Source organism: Bombus vosnesenskii, unplaced genomic scaffold (assembly GCF_011952255.1).
Source record: "Bombus vosnesenskii isolate JDL3184/JDL3185 unplaced genomic scaffold, Bvos_JDL3184-5_v1.1 scf7180000013579, whole genome shotgun sequence".
NCBI classification, from domain to species: Eukaryota; Metazoa; Arthropoda; class Insecta; order Hymenoptera; family Apidae; genus Bombus; species Bombus vosnesenskii.
In genome coordinates, this window is record NW_022883131.1 from 542609 (window position 1) to 563330 (window position 20722).

Here is a 20722-nt window from a genome sequence, read left to right on the forward strand (position 1 = left end):
AGTCGCGGCGCACTGACTTTCCGACCGGTTGGAAAGCGTCGGCAGTGGATGAAAAAGCGGCCGCGGGAAATAAATCTTTGACCGGGTTTCGCGGGGGAGAAGCCCATAACGTGTCACCAGTTATAAATTCTTACGTTTCCGCCGCAGTTTGAAATAGTGGTGGTGAACGGAAGGGAGTTCGCGGTCCTCTGTCACTGCACCCTCTTTCGGCTTCTTGCGTACCCGTTTTCCACCTTCGAGCACCGCCTCCATGGGAATTGAGATTTCATCTTTCTTTATACCTCAGCCGAACCAACTTTCTTCCCGCGAATTTTTTCCACATCTCTATCTTCCCACCGATCGATCGTTCCAAAGGTTAACCTTCCTTTCGATAGAAAGATAAATTATCTTTGTTTCTGTTAGTTGATCGATTATTATCAACTATCGTCAAGTAATTAGCATCGTCGGAATTATCATCGTTTCTTGGAACACACACAGCTTTCATTGGAGCGAGTCTACAATTTGTACAACTTTTCTTCCCGCGAATTTTTTTCACATCTCCATCTTCCCGTCGATCGATCGCTCCAAAGGTTAACCTTCCCTTCGTTAGAAAGATGAATTATCTTTGTTTCTGTTAGTTGATCGATTATTATCAACTATCGTCAAGTAATTAGCATCGTCGGAATTATCATCGTTTCTTGAAACGGGCACGATTTTCATTGACACGAGTTTACAATTTGTAATACATATTCGATATTAAACGATTATCGTGAAATATGAAAAAATGTACAGAAAGCACATAATACGCGAGACTATACGAAACAAAACCAAAATAAAGCAGTAGTCGCTGTAATATTTGGCAGGTAAAACAAATCGACATTCAGGTCTTAGATTTTTAACGTGCATAAAAATCCGCAGTTCATCGATTTTCGGTGTTATTACGAAGATGCATTTTATTTCCTTCGTGCAGGATATTTCTATCACGATCCGCAGTTTCATCCGTCTTCTTTGAAAAATCGCTCTACAGCTATGAGAAATCTTAATTCTTCTCGGATAGATCCGGCATCTCGTGCAACTTTCCAGTTAGTTCTCGAAATGACGAGCGATCTTTTGATCGCGCTTAGATCCCGTTTGAACGAGCTTGCCGAGGAACACCCAAGTTTCTTCGCTTTTCGTCCGAATGTTTTTTTCACCTAGATAGAACGTGTTCGATTACGAGATGGAACACGACTCTCTGGATGCGTTCGATTCTCTCTGCGAAGGAAATTCGTATTTCGACGAGATATCTACTTGAGTCTGTTCGATGTAAGATTTCAACGACGCGACGACTCATTATTCACGGATACGTCGCTGAAGCTCCTCGAGAATATAGCGTACGCGTTCTTAGCCGCCTTTTATTATATTCACCATCGATGGAATTCTTCGGAAATTGGCCTGGAAAATAAGATTCTCGCTGAGGATGGGCGGTGCTCCGATATTTTCACGCGAGGCACACACTTTTCCTGCCATTCACCCGGCCAAATCTAATATACCTGCTTATTTACGTACCTATGCGAGAAGGCGAAATAATAACGAGCCCTTTCACGGCCCTCGAAAAGCACCCAAGTCGAGACTCTTTCGACGCGAGAACGTCGCTGTTTACTTCAAAATTGCGTGCTCGGAATACCTACTATGCTTCATATCCTCTGCTCTTTCACATGCACGCACACGTGTATACAGATTGTTGCACGTGACCAAATCAGGCTACACTATCGGCTAAGACCAAGAGGTAACGCTGCATTTTTAGTTATGAAATGGTGTAACCTTCCTTTTCAAATATAAAAATCTGCGTGTTGTATGTTATTCAAGGTTTCCTTTGGATAACCTCCGCCTACGGCGATCGTATTCCTTTTTTAAGTTCAATAATATTTTATATAAGTTGTCTCTCCCGATCGCAGCTGTGTCATCCATCCAAACGAGCTGAACATTGTGTTTCCTTTGCAACCGAGAGATGGCAAATTTTCTACACATAAATTTTTCTTTTTCATCAATTTCGATTACATCGACGCGTAAGTTTGCTCTTCCTTCTGGAAAACTTGTTTCTTGCCACTTACAGTCTTTTCTTTCTACAAGCACTGTGCGATCATTCGCAGCGCTGTACATTACATCAAAAACCATTTAATTTTACCGAATGAAATGTTGCTCTATCTTCTGGCTCGTCTCCTAGTTCTATCTACTCTTGTGCACGCGCTTTCTCCTCGCTGGAATCGAATCCCCGTGGGGTTTCGAGCGAGGAACACTTTGACCGGAACAAAACATCTCGTCCGGTATTACGCGGCCGAGGGAAAAATATTGTTTGAACCCTTTTTTATTTTCTGGTTGCGCGCATCCTTTTAGTCGAATCGATCGGAAGCTGGTCGATCGAAAGCGGACACGATGGTCCGAGCATTTCTTCTTAGCTGGATACGATCGTTCGGGGCAGATCGTGCGAGGAAAATTGTGAGCGAAAAGTTGGGAAGATGCCAAAATGAAAAGGTGAATCGGGATCGAGGACGTCGAAGGATCTTCGCGGACGGATATGGATTGATAGTCGGAAGACGAGAAGCATCGATGCGCTTATCTTTGTGGAACAGACTTCACGATTGCGATACGCGCCGAACAAACAGTCTCGTCGATAAACAGCCGCATCGAGATTCTAGGGGCGAGCCGAGTCGCTGTCCTCTCTCGCGTTCATCTTCGAAACAACGTTGTTTATCTCGACAGCATCGCGTTGACACTGGGATACCAGAGTCGAATTGGCCACGGGGGTCGCTAACGATTATCCCAATTGCCTCGGCCTTAATCCGAATAATCCACCCTCGTATATATTCGCCCCGCCTTTGTCCATAACTCTTCTTTAATTCAAATTAGTCGACGAAGACTGTTCCTGGTTGGTTTGTTAACACGAGCGTCGAAGTTACGAACGTTCTACAGGAACGTGGTTCGACGCAACGAGAAAATTCTCGAGCACTTACGACGTGTTCTTTCGTTGCGAAAGCACAGGTAGACGAAAGTTTCTCTCGGGCATTCATAATTAACAGGTATTCACGGGGCAAGAGAGGTTAGTGGAGAGAGTCGATTCGAATTAATTCGCAGCCTGATCTCGTCCCTCGAATCCCCCGTGCTGAGGAGACAAATTACTCCGTAGCAGAAGGGAGTAATCGAGAACAGCCGAGATAATCGACCGGCTATGAATAGTTGGTAATTACGTAAAGTACGCGCGAACATCGAAATATGCGGCTGTATGCGTTCGTGTCACGGTTAACCAAGCCCTATTGCTTTCAGCCAACTTGGGATAATCCGGTCGGCGCCGCTTTGCCAACTAACTCTCTCCCTTTATCTTCCACCGGTGATACTAACTCACTGGTTACGAACGATAACGAGCCTCGCGAGGTACCAGCCAGTACTCCGGGGAACAATTATAATCGGCAACGATCGACATGTTCGATGCGTTATCGAGTGCTTGCTTAATTTAAACTCTTCGATTTTTCATCCCTCGCGTTAGAACACCGAGATAAACTCGTGACGTGGATTACGAATCAAAGGTTATCAGGATGATCTGTACTTATATCGAGCTTGTAACCCGACTCGTTGTGATTCGAGTTACATACTCGAACATCTTACAACGAATTTATTTAAGATTTTGAAAAACAACGTAAAGCTTCTATTCTATTCGTAAAGTTCTTCTATTTCCCCGTATCCTAAGCATAAATAAAATAACGCTAGAAACGTAGGAACGAAAGGAAACGGATAAGAAACAAGACTATAGGAATTTTAAACTAAATTAAACTTGGTATAAGAACTCGTGCTATTAATGCGCTCGCTGTTGTATATACGGAAAAAAATTACAAGCCAGGGGATTAATTTCGTTAGACCGCCCTTTACTCGACGAACAAACACCAAGTTCTGTTCAAACACGTTGGCAAATTATTATTTACTTTTGACGATTCTACGCAGCGCCGAATTAAATAGTCGCAGAGTGCAGGCTGTGTAACAAACGAGACTGTACGAATAATAAATAGAGAACGGAGGAGAAAACAGCGCGGAGAGCTGGCAATCCTCTAATACTAATGTGCCGTAACTGTGTTTCCGATGTTCTCCAGTTCCCGCGAACGCCACTTTAATATTCCGTCCGAGGCATTAAACGGCACGAGAGAAAACAAACGCGCGAGCGACTATGGCCACTTTGTTAGGCTAATATCGTCGCATTACACCGAGCCAACTTAATTGGCATAAATGATAACGCAGGTTTTCTCGGCCGAATCCACGGTCCCTGAGCGTATCGCGGCTGATTCTCAACCACGATGCTCGCTATTTATGCCGCCAGCTCTTACGATATTAATATTCAGAACGTTGTACACACGCGTCCCAGCAACTGGGTCATGGAGAATGAATCCGCGCGAACATTAGGCAAAATCTCCAATTATCCTTTCTACGAGGTATTTTAAACAGCTGAATTCAAACTTCGCAGGCACGTGATATTTTTCGAAACGAGTAGAACAACTTTAATAAGATTATTTATACGAACTTTCCGAGGAAAGTACGCGTGATACGAATTCACCGATTGTTTTCGCCACTCGTGATCTTTCTTCTTCGTTTTCGGTGTCCGCGTTTAGACGAGTAGATTCGATGAAAGAAATTAAAATATGCACGGAACACGTGTATTTTACTCGTTGAATATCTTTCCCGACAATATTCGGTTATTTCAGCGAAAGAGTTTAACGACTACACTGCGAGCCTGCAAAGTACGATTCCAACGATTTATAGTACGTCGTATGTATACGTCTCTACTGAGATGCATGAAAATATCAAATAACGCGGAAGGTTTCGTTAATCCCGTACGTTCTTTCAATTTCGTTCGGAAATAATTTAGCAACTGCCAGCTGTTCCACTCATCTTCTTCCACGTTTCAATCAGCACAGACGACGCGGATTTATACAACGATTCGTAATCGTTGCAGAGTATTCGCCGACCAATCGAACCGGCACAGAGTGGCGCGTTTTCCATCCTGTCCGAGGACATAAACATTATCGATCCTAGGAATCGGTACACGGCAATGGAGGTCGTCGCGATACGGGGCGAACATTACGCTGCGCGTTCCAATTTCCAGCTTAATGGAGTACCTAAGATGCTCGGTCGTAATGGAACCGTTTCTCCGGTCGTTCTATTTCTTTTTTCTCTCTTCCTCTTTTTTTCTATCGTCGTGACACAGAGTACGCGTCGTCGTTGCCCATTAACCGTAATGGTGGCCGCGAATTACAGGCAAAAGAGCGGTGAATTAACGTTGTACGGTTCGGTGATTGCGTACAGGCTCGATAAACGCGCGAAATGATTGTCTGTCTGGTAGAGTGGCGGAAAGAGCGCGGCCAAGCTTAATCAGCTGTAAATTACGTCGTGGCGCCGGCGACTGGTGACATCGTTGGCCGACAAACCGCGGTTCGCTGTGAAAAAGTGTCCGATCGGACGTCGAACCGGTTTTCTGAAAAATGATACGACCAGCATCGACGTCCGTTGAATTTACCACGGTTGGTTAAAACACACGTACAAACGAAAAACAGGTCGAGGTAGATCGCATTAGCTGGCAGGGTGAGTTACGCGTTAACGGAGAATTTTATAGGCAATGGAACACAGTATTTTTGCTAATGAGCATAGGTGTATCGTATAACCCAGGTAAGCTACCCTCGATACAGGCAGATTCGTGGTAGTCGAGTTATCTAGAGGCTGCGGATGTTTATACTTTTATGGGGCATTTAAACGTGCGAAATCACACAGAACACGCATAGTACGCAAGATTGTAGAAAGTATTCTAGATAAAGTAGCGTCTAGTTACGTATGAATATTTTAATTGTATTACCTTTAGAAGAAAAAAGGAGACAAGGTAATTAAACTAGGTTGGTTTCGACATTGGAATAAAATGATAATTAAATAGAAAAGTGTATGGCAATGTAACGTAACGAAATACGAGTCACAAGTTACCGATCAAATTTCAAAAGTTGAAAATCAAAACCATCGCGAACATTGGTAACTCGAAACGGGTAAATTCCGATACGATTAATTACAAAGTAACGGAGTTCTACATGCCCAGGAAAATTTTTAAAAATTGCCCGATTCGTCCAAAAGAAGATCGTGCCAAGAAGATAGAGGGCGGAAGAAAGATCTCGCCCACGAATATGTATTTTCTGCACACATTTCGAGAAACCGGACAAATTGTTGGAGCAGATGCTCGCTGAAACAGCTGACGAGGCATCTTCCAGGAAACAAGTTAGCCTGGATTACGCGAAGGTGGCAAGTAGAGAATGGGATGGAAGGGAGTGGAAAAATGGCGAGGAATAGCGACGGGTCTATGGGATTAGCGAGGAAAGTTTGATAATTATACGGTAAGCGGGTCAGGCTTTCCTCCTCGGTAAGAGGAATCGCATGAACGGAGGACAGGGGACAGCGACTGTCGCGATGGTGAAAGCGACTTGTCACTAGCTGAGACGAAGATCCTACGAGGTAGGGATGCGAATGGGCGAGCAGCAGTCACGACCAAAAAGGAAGTTGGAGAGAAAGGAGGACAGGAAGTCGGGAAGACATAATTAGCAAGTTTAACACGAGTCGCTGTCTCTCGAATCTCGTTACCGCCGCTGTCGCTTTTCGTTCGAACATCGTGGCGCAAGAGAATCGAGTCCTCCTCGAGATGAAGTCACCAAGAGGAAAAAGAAGTTTCTTCCGGATGGCTGAAATTCGCGGAAGTAGCAGCTGGCCAGTGAGCAGAAGTTGCCGAGAATCTCGACGAGGCCGTAGCAAATAAATATCGACGAGGTTTCCAGTTCCAGCCTCTTTTGCTAGATTAACAATGGCGATGTCGAGGCTTTGGCGAGTTAGGAATTTTCGTGACAGAGAAGTATAGGGACACATAGGTAGAAAAGTTCCGCGCGATGAATTAGTGGAAACCACGCAACAACGGTTTAAGTAAGATAGATGATGCAGGAGATATGACCCGTATAACACAGACCACGTTTATATATCAAATTTACCGGTTCAAGTATAAGAGATAACTTTTTAAAGGTATTCATTTTTCTCCAAGTATATTAACGAGATATGCAGTGGCTCGTGAAAGTATTTAAACACTTACACGAGGATCGGTCAAATATTAACCGGATTAAGCGTGGTACATAGCGTCTTCATAGTGTCGTTTATTCAGATGGACATTGCGTGGGAGTTTAAATAGACGTGGCTTGAAGACGCGGTGCTCTACTTATCGTTTCTTCGATAGATAACGCGATGAACGAGAAAGCAGTACCGGCTTCCGTTTGTGACAACGCACGATTATTTAAATTTTTAACCATTCAGGTCACAAAACCCATTGAAATTTTGCATAGGTGGCGACTGACTGTTTGGGGATGAAAAATTATCAGGAATCCAAGCGTTTGCGTGGTATAAATCATTTTCTAGTGGACGTCGATGGACGTTTAAAACACATGGCATCCAAGATAAGTGTAACGTGAGCGAACGTCGAAGCTGTTCGGGAACTGATCGAGCATGATCGACGCATAACAAACGACGAAATTTGCTCGAAAGTTAACATTAGTTATAGAAGCGTGGTTTCCATCGTTCGCAAGCAGTTAAAATTCCGCAGAATCACGGCCACTTAAAGAGGCATTAGGAGCACAATGTTCCAACAGCAACGAAGAAGTAGAGCAATTTGTGCGCAATTAGCTTCTGACTCAGCCCTCTACTTTCTACGAAAATAGTATAAAAAAATGAGCAATCCGCTGGCAAAAGTATATAGAGAGAAACGGAACATATATAGAAAAGTAACTCGATTGTTCTTTTTAAAGCATTTTACCGAAGTAAAAAGTTCCGATTTATATCTAATTGACCCTTGTAGACATTTTTTATACAGAGAACGGCTCGAAACTCGATCAATATGATAAAAATTTCAAGCGAATCTGAAAATGTATACAGAAGTTATATCATATTTATCGCAAGCAAACACTTCGCAGAGATCGTCGAAATATTTCGACTAGTCGTCGTATTAAAATAAATCGTAATATACAGGGTGGTTGGTAACTGGTGGTACAAGCGGAAAGGGGGTGATTCTACGCGAAAAAAGAAGTCGAAAATATAGAACAAAAATTTTTTTTTTTAATTTTTCCATCGAGACAACGATCTACAGTGAGATCCGTTATAACGAGACGTGAAAAATTTTTATTCTATATTTTCGACTTCTTTTTTCGCGTAGAATCACCCCCTTTCCGCTTGTACCGCCAGTTACCAACCACCCTGTATATAGTACGCGTTAGCGACACGTTATTCTAAAGTTAAATGGCATATATTCCCTCCAGTTGAATACAACAATCGACCAAAACCCATTGCCAAGTAACCGATCGAACGATAATGATCGCATTCACGAAAGAAAGCGGCCAGTTACCTTGGTGAAGGTGAGGGTGGCTATCGGTGGTAGACGAGGTAGATTCGGATAATAAAAGCTTCCCGCGGGATGTGCCGGGTACCGTGACGTGATCCTGTAGGCGATTCCTTGGGGTTGCGTCGGCCAGTTGGCAGCCGTGAATGTGAACCCGTTATCGGTTCCACCGTCCAGCGGATCCAGCTGAAAAAAGAGAGACGAACATAGACGATGAGTCGGCCTTTCAATGGGCCTCTGCTGGATTTTAATGAGATGGCACAGAGGAGCCGTATGCTTCGGATCGGTCGGAATTCCTCGCTGTTGAAATGGAACGCGACCTATATTTTTTTTTCTCCGATAGTCCAGCCTTCATCGTGCTCACGATCATCTTATTTTTTTTCTCTCTCGAAACCTTTTGGCAGCCAAACTACCAGTCGTTTTAACGAACGAAAGATCGCTAATATGGCGCATCCTGTATCCGAATGGTAAAAAAGTTAAAAAGGCTAGCTTTTGTTCGATAGACCAGTGCTTCGACGTGGATGAATGCAAAATCCGGCCGAGGCTTCGATGTAATTTTCCATATGTTGCGCGCGGCCTAATTCGAGCCGTCGTTATTAAAGCGCGTCCGATTGAAATTGTTGGCTGGCCGTTGCGGAGAAAGCAAGCCGATATATTTCTACTGTACATGTCGAAATCAATGATCCCTGTCGACGATAATTACCTCAACGGTTACTGTGTCGACCCAATTACCCTCGACGCACAGTTGGAAGGAATCGACCCCAACGAACCAGTCGGGGCTGGGGTTTATACGAGCCATGATGCTTATTAGAGTGTGATTTCCATCCAAAAATGCTCTCGCGATACTTGTTCCCTCTCCTTGTGGCACTGGAGGGCCCGTGAACGAGTGAAGACTGTTTGGCGAGTCTCCATCCGCGTCCATTCCATCCGTTCTTCCCGTTTCCACGTACAATCTTATTCCACTAGAAAGCCTTTCTCCTAATCTGTACAGCGTATAGGTAGAGTCGTGTGTTCGACCTGTAACAGAAAATAGGAAAGATATATTTAACGACATTATCGGATTCCGACCATCGCGTGTTTGCTCCAGCTTTGCCGTGAAGTTACTGGGTTCTTTGATCAACGTGGAGTTAATTAACGAAATAACGGACAGTTAATTGACAGAGTACGGCAATTAAACGCATCGTCCTTGATACGCGAACATCGACGGTTTTTCCTTTTTTCTTTTTATGAAACACATCGGTCAGTCTGTGGCGAACGTGGAGGACCGGACTAAACGGTTATAGGGATCGTTAACAGCAACCCTTCCGACGAAATGGTGAAATTTACACGAGACAGCGAATTTATGGTCAATGAACGCGTCCATCGACAAAGCTACTGATTCGCATTTGGGTCTGACGTATTCAAAATTTCCGCTGCTGCTAGTTTCAAAGCCGATATACAAGCCGCACGAAACGTTGGTATTTTTATTTCACGGAAGAAGAAAAAATAGCAAAATCAAAAAGCGAATCGGGCAATCGAGATTTTCTGGATCCCATGCCGCCACGAGTTTCTCATTGATCGACGTCGATAAAAATTCCCCGGCGTGAATTCGTACTCGACACGTGGACGAAATAAGATAAGAACATATCGTAAAGCATAATAAAATATAAAAGCCGTGCTCGGCATGCCGGGCACGTAGCTTCTTTGCGGAACTCGTGCGCGAAAACAGGAAGGCGTTTCTCATCTCAGGTTGAGCCGAGGCGTCGACTATAAGTTCTCGTTTTATCAAGAATTCGACAACACAGGTAGCAGCGGTAGGATTCTTAGAATACGGACGATGATTCCGAAGAGCGTTCGTCTTTTTTTTCTTCTTTGCGCAGAAAGGCTTTAATGTGTTCCAGAGCATTTGAATATCTTTCACAGATGAGAATGCCACTATTCGAAATGTTTTAGCGAATAACTTGCAACAAAAATGCACAAACTCTTTGATTTATTTTAGGGATTTGAAATTCATATTGAAGGTTTTTAATTTTTATAGAGATTTTTGGATTACTCCTGACCGAACGAACAGAATTTATAAAATTTCTAAATCCGAAAGCTAAACGTTCCTTTCAAATTCTCAAAACCTGATATTTCCGTTACAATAATTTTTGTAATACGAGATATTTCGTTAAACTATAATTCTACGATGATTCTACTAGACGATCTGCATTTTTCAAAAATCGCTAAAGCACTTTCACGTCCACGAAGTTAGAAAGCGTTCGTTGACCAATATACAAGACGTCATTCCGAACAAATGTTTCGCGTAACGTAGTGGAAATAAAGCGTAGAAGAATGTCGTTTGTCTGCGAGTAGAAAGCTGTTTGCACGTCTGCTGATACGTCACGGTGATAGATCAAGTTTCGAGACTTTACCTCTTTCGTGACAATCATCGGCCCTAGTCGCGCCACTTTAACGACCATCAACAGATATTTTTAAGACGATATATTTCGTTGATCCTGTCGCGTGTAGCAAACTTTAAATCCTGTGTCGGAAGTGCAGCCTTCGATGGTTAAGTAGGGACGGAAGGATTGAACTTGGAATGCTCCTAGTTGGAAGTTGAACGTGGAAGGATTAACGTCATCGTTCTATTCAACTTCCTCATTTCCAAGTACCGGAGCTTTAATTGAGATCGAGTTTGAGAACAACGAAACACCACGTTGTTCTGCCAATGGTATCGTTAAAGCTCATTCCCGGAAGAGGCAGCCTGCTGTTTAATGGAATATAATTTTTCAGCTCGAAGAACTTTCGATTACAAGCGTTCGTAATTCAATCCCTTGGTCTGGCAAACTTCGCGGCGTCGACGATTTCCAGTCGCAAAGAGGATTAACGAAATCTTGATGTAAGGAGCCCAGGAACAGAAATTTCAGAGAATCATTAGGCGCTTGGAGAAAGGTAGAACTTTCAACAGTGAACGACAGGCTCGAACGATAGAGTTTGCTCGCTGGGATCGGTGTGTCAGCGAGTACGTATGAAAAATAGTTGTCGAATATCGTCGATAACTTTCGAATGACGAATATGTCAATTCGATCGCTGTACATTTTATTTATATACTTTGCTTTACGTCGTAAAAATATCAATTGAGAAATACCACAGGAAGTCATAAACTGGTTGAATCATTTTACAATTTTTCGCAAAAGTTGTACGATTTTCATTGAAATGGGAAATAAACGGACTATACCACGACTGAATAAAAGTTTACCGTATTATTTGTAAATAGATAATTTAATTTATAGACAGATAATTCGATCGTTAAAAAGGGTGGTCCGTTTCTCTCTGAATTATTCTACAAGCGAATACATTTAATGCAAAAGCAAAGCATCGTCGTGTACAACAGTCGCTCCAAAAAATTCTCGTGTACACAGGCGAATCACGTGCTCCAGTTTGAGAAACGCTGCCGCGAACCTATTAAAGCTCGTAGACACACGTATAATCGACGACATAAACGTTATTCAAATGGCCGGTGTGTACACCGTCGGGCATTGCGATTCAGGATCACAGACCGCCATTAAAATTCATGAGGACCGTCCGTGTAATTTCGTTTTTACGTGCCCGTACGCATTAATACGGCCCGGAATCGAACCGATTCTTCGATTTCAACCATTTTCGAGGTAGACGAACGATAGTTTTCCCGGCGTGGAAGGACGCCGCGGCGATCACGCGGACGACGCCGGGAAAAAGTCGGCGTTTTCAGCATGCGTTTTCAATTTGTCAAGCTATCCGACAAAACGGCACTGTGGTTGCGGTTTCTCCGTCTGGTTGGTTAAAATTTGCTTTTCAAAGGGTACTCTGATCCCTTCTACCATCTGTCGCACACGCTGCCACCCTTAATCCTATCGAGTTCCAGAGTGACTTAATTAGTTGCAAAATTAGCGAAAACCACGGGAGGTATGGCCCGTACGCCGGAAGTTGTTCGCGGTTGTCACGCGGAAACCTATCGAAAGGGGAATTTGGATCTTAGTCGCAGAACCTTGGGAGCATTGCGTCAAATAGATCGAAGTTATTTAACTTTTGAATTTTCGATAATTGGAAACGCTACCATTTTCCACGCGATAGCGTCGCAACACTTTGTCTAGCACCGCGTGGGATTCGAGTTGAGGAATCAATCGATGCCAGCGTTGGTACAGATAAGAAAAGATAAAAATAAGCGATCTGGAAGCAACCAACAAGAAACAATGAGCTTCTCGATAGAAAAGGAGCAAAGGAAAATAAGGATTAGTCGGAGGATCCTTGGACTTCGATCGGGATATCGGTGGATGCGAATACTTGCTCGAATATTCATCGATTCGGTTGTTTATCTTCGCGATCACGTATGCGCGATGAATAAATCGATGGCGAGGCTGGACTGCGAAGCAAGCCTTCGTCAGGAAAGCGAATCGCCAGAGGATGCACATTTTTTGTTTTAACTGCGAGATGTTCGTTAGTGACGTATCCCGTTTCCGTGCGTATCATTGAATTTTATAACGTTACTAGAAAAAACAGATACCACGTTTATTCCACGCTTCATAAATTTCAGATTATTTCCCGTTTCCCCGTTGCCGCGTCTCTTCATTGTTCGCGGTCCCGATGAAAACGATTACGCAGTTTGTTTTATTCCTTTCTGCTTTTTATGCTCCAGCCTGGAGAGTTTATTTTGCTGGGAAAAATAAAAAAAAAATATCGTTTATCCTGGGAAGCGAGCCAGTCGTGTCAACGTGTCGCTCGAATTGTTCCGTTCATTAGATTAATTAATAACGTCGTTTGGCCATTATTCCCCTCTACCGACCATTTTTTCGCTCTTGTATCTTCCCCTGCTTCTACCCCACCTCTCGGGCGAATATAATTTTCTCATAAATGAACACAGATACTTTCTTTTTTTTCTATATTCCCGATAGTAAACAACTTCCATTTTTTAATCGAAGCTTCGAAGCGAACAATCGTATTAACAAGCTAATTACCCCGGCAGCGGATGTTTGTTTCTATCCACTGAATTTTACGTATCGTTATGAGTTTTCCGCCAGTCCAACAAGACTCTACACTCTGGCATGAATATTTTACCAGTTATTCGTTATTAGATCGTCGTTTTTTATGCAAATTCACACTTTGCAGAAAATAATTAAGAGCCTAGAAGTTTATTAGGAAATTGTTTCGTTTACCAAATGTTACAAGAAGCGTTGTATTTTACACGCTTTATACATTCTTCCTTATCACGTGCATTTTGAGAAATTCCGCACCTTTAAATTTCCTATAAGCACGTCAAAATCTGGTCTATTCGTTATGTATATAAATCTTCGCTCTCGCGATCCAACTTTCAGCCGCCGAAGTTTCTACATGCTGGCGGAGGCGGCTGGCAGTCGAATACGCACATTATTCGGCAATTCCTACGGCTGGGAAAGGCTCGCGGCTCCCTAAAGAAGTAAGAAATTTGATTAAGTTCCCTACGGCGTTCGAATTCAAAGGAACCACGACGTACGCTGGATTCAGGCTCTGCGCTGCGGGGCTTTTCGCTCTAAATCCATCAGACCAGGCGAGTCAACGTGCCAAGAACAAAGCTGCTTTCACCGCTGGCTCGCGGGAATTCCACTACCCTCGATCTGACCCGAACAATGCTAGTCGTTGACAATACCGAACCTTTTTAATTAGTAGCTGTGTCGGTGCACGCGCTCAGGCCCTTTCGTTTTCACCCAGCTCCCGATATCGAGAGCGTGGAACAACGGAGTCCGCTCTGACAAATCGTCCGTGGGACATTTTCCAGGCCAGAACCATTTGTCTTCGACCGAATCGGCCCCGCCATCGGCTCGTTCGACGATTATGCATTCCGGCTGCACACGACAAAGAAATTTATATCTCACGGCCGTGGAATTTCCCCGAGTCCCGATGTTGCACGCGAGCCATTATCATTCAATACGATCTTGCTGCATTTTACACCTTCAACGTGCTTTTTGTTTCATAACATATTTATCGATCGGGTGCTTCCACAGATCGATACTAAATTGATGCGGTGTTTTGAACGAATGAAAAAGATTTATGCGAATCTACGGTGGAAAATGGTTTATTACGGAGTCATAAGAGATGGAAGAATAATTGTTCCTTAAGTAACGCTGTATGTAATCGACGACAATTAACAACTGATACTTGACAGAGTATCTGTCTATTGAGAAGCAATTTTTTATTAAATCTTTTTTAAATTTTCCGTCAACTAGCGTATGTCTACAACATTCTAGGGCAAACTGGCACATTTTTGTCAACGTCTAATTTTCCTTACTGTCTTTTGCTGAAAACAATATTCAGAAAGTTGTGCGATACCTACTGCAACTTCTTCTACATTATTGTATAATAAATATTGCATTACATTGTATTCGTTTCAGCCCGATGACCTAGAAATTAGACTTGGTCTTGTCCTATATTCTACGATCAATTTTTGCACGAAACGTTTAATAGATTTCTTAGGAAAAATAAAAGTTCGCTTCGAAGGAAGGAACGCAGGCCATCTACGAGGGATGAAATCTTCTTTATTTATACACATATCAGTCTTGCTATAATAGACTTCTTATGAAAAAGGATTCTTTCATTCCCTATAACTGCACGATAAATCATTTTCAAATATGCGTCCGTATGAACCTTTTTCATTCCATTTAACCTTCAGAATATGCTGCAATAATTTATCATTAACTTGTTAAATCAGTCCACATAGATTCTTGCTTTCGTATCATTTCTAGATCTATGAGTTCCTATCTAAACGATGGAGTACACCGACATATGACATAAACAAGCGGCAAGTTTACGACCAGCTCGATTTTTCAATCGAAGAGACGCGGGTTTTCGGCGAAAGTGGGGCATAATAAACGATCGTGCGAATGGTCCAGACGAAGTTGCGGAAAATTGGGACGCGTCTGGCCGCCAGGCGACAAATTCTGTTGAGCTTTTACGAATAGCTGAGGAAAGTCACATCCGTTAGCCGGTTGGTCCGCCGACAAAGTCCCAGGGAGAACAAGTTCCCTCTTACTGGTGCCGTGATATCTCGTCCGCGCGAAAGGAAACTCTGCCTTATCCGGCCCCGACTACAACAAACTCTCGGTTCAGCCGTCTTGCAGGAACTTAATGGACCTCCGTAGAACCTCTCGTTTCCGGCACAGATGCCAAACTATCGAGGATAATACCGACAAATCCGCACACACGTGTAGGCGCGTTCAATGGCGAACGGAATGTGTTCGATCGACCCTTAACGTGCGTTTACATCAAGGGAATAAATGCTCGTTCCTGCACTCTAGTTAAACGAAAGCGTGAACGAGCATTTGTTCGTCAGATGGGAAATCGAACATCCGAATGCTCTATAACTGCCACACACACATATCTATATATATATGTCGGAGATGAAAGAACATCGGGGCCTTTCTTTTGCAATTTTTGGGAACATCCCCGATACTTTAGTCTAGACTTTTTATTATAGCTGTACTTAAATAATAAAACTTAGAAGTAGTTGTTTATGATTTAATCCGATGATGTTTGCCCGAGATTTGTGACAGTAGACTTGGGCTCAAAGTGACATATCTGGTCGCCAAACGTAGCCACGGTCACGGGATGGACGTTTTTACCTAACAGAGGTATGAAGTAGTCGTATAGCTCTCCTTAAAAATATAGTTGACCCGAGGGGTACAGAGAGATACAGAGCAGGGCATATAAGTGTAGTTTCACTTGGATCGAGACCAGTAAGTTGAGTTCTACTTGTACTGTGGACAAGTAAGTTTAGTTACACTTGAACTGTGGACAAGTAAGTTCAGTTCGACTTAGATTTTGGAAGAAAGCGCATTTGCTGTCCCGTCGACCACATATTCGTTATTGAACCTAAGATTATTGTCATTAGCATCTCGAGTATCTAATCGCCACGGTTACTTGTCAAATTCTGCAATATTCATATTTATACCATTAACTATCATCTATATTGTATAACAACAATGGCTAATCTAAATGAACATTCGTTAAACGTCCCTAACTCCAAATTAGAACTCGACATATATATATATAGGCGTGGGTTCGAATCCCACTTCTGATGTCGGGTTGACGTTAGACTTAGGGGCGTGTAACGCATAGAGTTTGACAATTAACCGTGGTGATTAGACACTCTAGATGTTCAAGACAATGTTCTTAGGTTCAATAACGAATCCACGGTCAACGGGGAAACTCTTTGTTCATTAGAATATATTTTGAAACACAAAGTGACGTTAGCTGCGACGCTCGGTATCATTCTGACTGACAAGACGATGTCAGTAAACTCTCTAAGATGATCACAAGAATAAAAGACTGATACGATCACATTTGTCAATTGCATATTGACCGGGGATATCAACAAAATTCCAGGCGCCGTTACAAGGCAGACCCGCGTAGAGCCGACATTGCTCCTGCCCGGGGCTTGTTTGTTAATACAACGTGTGTCCCTCAATATTGGTAATTTTTCTGTTAGGTAAAAACGTTCATCCCGTGACCGTGGCTTCGTTCGGCGACCAGTTGTGCCACTTTGAGCCCAAGTCTACTGTCACAAATCTCGGGCAAACATAATCAGATCGTATCACAACAACTACTTCTAAGTTCTATTATTTATTAAGTACAGCTATAACAAATAGTTTAGACCAAAGTATTGGGGATCTTTCCAAAATTCCAAAAGAAAGGCCCGATGTCCCTTCATCTCCGACATATATATTTCTTTTCCTATTTCGTCAGGCGTACTGACCACTTTTTCTTGGATCGCCGAAGAAAAAAACGACGATAGGAATATAGTAGATTTTTCGATGCAAATCAGTTTACGAACAGATTGTTCGGTGGCGATTTACGTTGGGCGAGCACGAGCAAACTGTTGTTGCTCGTTTGATCTAAACGGATCTTTAGACGATTGTTACTGAAATTTTCACGTAGGTTCGCCGATACGAGGCTCGTTAATAATCGAAGACTGCCCCTGTGTAAGTGGGTAATCGATACGATGAATGTTGCACGAGGATCGATCAGAAATTGAATCGTGTTTATGGAACACGCCCTCGAGTTTAATCAAACGTTGCGTTAAATAAATTGCGTGTCTGTCGCGAGGAGGTTCGTGGTTATGAATTGTTGAAGCTGTCAGACGGTCGATAATTGACTTCCAGTTACTCGTTTAATTGCTTATGGATAGCAGATGTTCTATATATAGCGGTAGCTTACTTCCACATTATCGATTGGTACATATATTAAAAAATTAGTTGGTCTGATCCTTTTAGAATGTTAACTTTCTACGACAATTATATTTAGCAGATAGTTATTCGCGATTTAATCGTAATTATAAATTTTCGCAATTGATAACATGTAAGTAACGTACTTTGAACGGGATAACGGGATAAAACCAGATTCGGTTTATAAGATTGTCAAGTGTCGACGGAATCTCAGGGAAGAGAAAACGAGCGACGAAAGACACGTTGAAAGGGTCAGACGAAGAAACATCGTAGGCAGTGAACCATAGCTGAGAATCTCTGCACTCGGTGATCCAACTTAATAGAACTTTCGTAACAAGTCGATGCTAACTTGCTGCAACCGCGAGTTGTCTATATAGCACATGTTACCGCGTTTCCATGTGGAGAGCCTGGCCAGTGTCTTAGCTCTGCTGGCAGTCGCTTGAAACGCGAGTAACCGAGACGTGTTCCCAGAGAAGTGGATAACCCAATTTTCTCGGGTTGCTTTTGTTGCACAGGGAGTGCTGACGTCGTTTCGCGCGCACATCGGGCCAAAACCTCTGGTCGCTGACCTTTCCTTGTTTTGACGCTACGATTCACCGACGATTTCCCGCGAACCGTCCCACTGTGTAGACTGCTACCTTTCGCGAGATCAAAATTTTAACCGGTTGCTTCCGAAGGAATTCTGTTATCGAATTTCCCACGCAATGGCTTCGTATTTTTCTATTCCAGAAAGATTAGTATAATTTAAGCGCTGTACTGGAAAACTACAAAGCGATCGAAAATTTTCTACTATCTGCAATTTGAAACGTAGCGAAAGAAACGCTCTTTGGTTTATATTTGTTCCCAAATTTTACGCGAATCAATCGAAGATGCGCCAGAATATAGAACGGAGTATTTCGATTCTAACACGATGTATTCAGAAATACGGGATATTTCAATTTTCTTTTGAAATTTGGAATTCACCGAAGGATAGGAATTTGGTAACGACTGGATGGAACAACATCGTTTCCAGTGACACTTTCGAGCTTGAAAATTACACGACGAAAGGATTAGGGGGCGTCGTCGAGGGAGGAAATGAAAATTCACTTGGCCAGATTCCACGGGAAACGAGTGATTATTGGACAAGTAACCGAACGGTACGTCACACAGAGAGTGGAGGACCGGTGGATTTCCTGGAGTCGAGGGGTCGCACGAGATATAATTGGATTACTAATGAATTTATCGGGAACGGCAATTAGTTTGCATCGAGCCGGCCGATCGATATCGTCGCCCAAGGAAAAACAAACTCGAACACGTGCTGGCTACTGTACTGGTCGCAACTACTATGGTAATGTACATAATGATCAAACGTCGCTTGCTCTACGCTATCGGCGATTGATATTAGGTACATTTTGCGTCAAAGAGGGTGCGGTCGAAGGTGTGTCTAGTTAGTCTGTATATTTAGTCGCGTTATGCAATTTTTTACGTCGGTAGTTTTTACCGTTAAACGAAAAGAGAACGTTTCAACGTTCCTTCGATCTTTTAAAAATATCTTTTATTCCGTCATACTCGCAAATGCTCGAGTCATATAATCGTCTGATTGTAAATCCACGAGCGTATCGGTGAAATAATCGAAGCGGCAATATACGGGTTGGCGCAAAGCTGCCAGAGAGACGGGACAAACCGCGAGAAGATAGGCAAAGTGACGTTACAATGAAGTATTAACGCGCTCGTGCACGCGTTAACGTGGACCGCAAACATCAGCAAACAGCCTAGCAGAGGCAGAGGGAGAGGGTTGTGTCCCCGAACGTTCGAAGGCATCAACGAAACGCGGCGTAATGCAGTTAACCGGCCGTCGGATTTATTGGGAACAATAACTAATTTGCCGTAAAGCCGCATAAATTATGAATGCCGCCGCTCTCCATTTCCCGATAACTCGGCTCGACCCTCGTCCCTTTCGATTCTCTCCCCTTCCGTCTGACCCGCACTCTATTTCCCCTTTTTTCTCTCTCTGATATCTCTTGATGTATGGCTCACAGCGTTTTATTTACCAACATAGACGCGTAGTTTTTCCAATTCCATATAGGAGAAATATTTGATATTTATGACACACAGAAATTGTCTTTTGACAAGTTTCGATCGTAATTTGCAGATAGTATAGTATCGTTTTTTTAATATCAGGATGATTTGTGACGCGACATGCAGGTGTTAACTGTTAGTAATAGTACTAATATACATACATACGTACGTAGCGTCTACGATCTGTGAATAAATAACCGTACTTGGCAAAAGCTGTCTGTCGGAGTTACAGAAACGTTAATGAATTAAGAATTATGCATCGGTAATTTCTCGTGTCGAAGCTCGTTGGAAACGTCTGCATCGAAATGTACAGATGTATTTACAGTACTCGTGGAAGAGATTCGTCGATGCTGTCATCGACGGACGAAGCGAATACGCACGAAAAAGAAATTCAATTTAATCGTAAGCGATGAATTTTTTGTAGCGTAAGATTTACATTTACAGCGAGATAAGGATTGCTCGTGATCCTAAGGAGCGCTGATAATCGTTTAACTTCTAACCTACGAACAAAGGTGTACGACGCATCAGCTATATGAAACAATTACGTGAACCTTTATCGAGTCTTAATATTTCTCACCGTCACGTTGCCTGCGATACGCTTAACAAGAAACAAACGAACCGAAGAGAGACAATGGTCGGCAATTCCGAGGATTCTTAATACGCGATACGCTCTCAAATGAACATCCACTAACCACGCAATACCGTGCTACGATGCCGAAAACTATGCAACGCGCTTGATAGTTCGTTGAAGCGTCTCGACTTGGCCTCTCGACGTTGCCACGTCGATGGATGACACAAAATTCGAGGACGAGGCCGGAGCAGGATCGTTCAGGGCTGCAGTCGGCGAAACGAGTGTTTCGAAGCCGTGCAAACAAACGGCGCTCTAACGAACTAGCGTGTTCGCGCCAAGTACCGTGTTCCGGCACAATGTACCGTGAAACGTTTAAATGGCACGCATTAGCCGCGGTGACGCTTCCTCCCGGTCATTTCGCAGGATTTCGAAGCTGAAACGTAACCGGCCGGTAATGCCAGCGGATTGTTCGCCCGCGCTGGCCACTTTTGC

At 43.1% G+C, this 20722-nt stretch overlaps 1 protein-coding gene across 1 annotated transcript in view; it reads right to left on the minus strand.

Moving 5' to 3' along the window:
• The window catches only part of LOC117238675, a 192253-nt gene that overhangs the window by 35430 nt on the left and 136101 nt on the right, over window positions 1-20722 (minus strand). The window contains exons 3-4 of the mRNA XM_033503779.1: window positions 9111-9424; window positions 8414-8593 (exon numbers count right to left, since the gene is read on the minus strand). Coding sequence (XP_033359670.1) covers window positions 8414-8593; window positions 9111-9424 — 494 coding nt within the window. The remainder of the gene's footprint in view (window positions 1-8413; window positions 8594-9110; window positions 9425-20722) is intronic.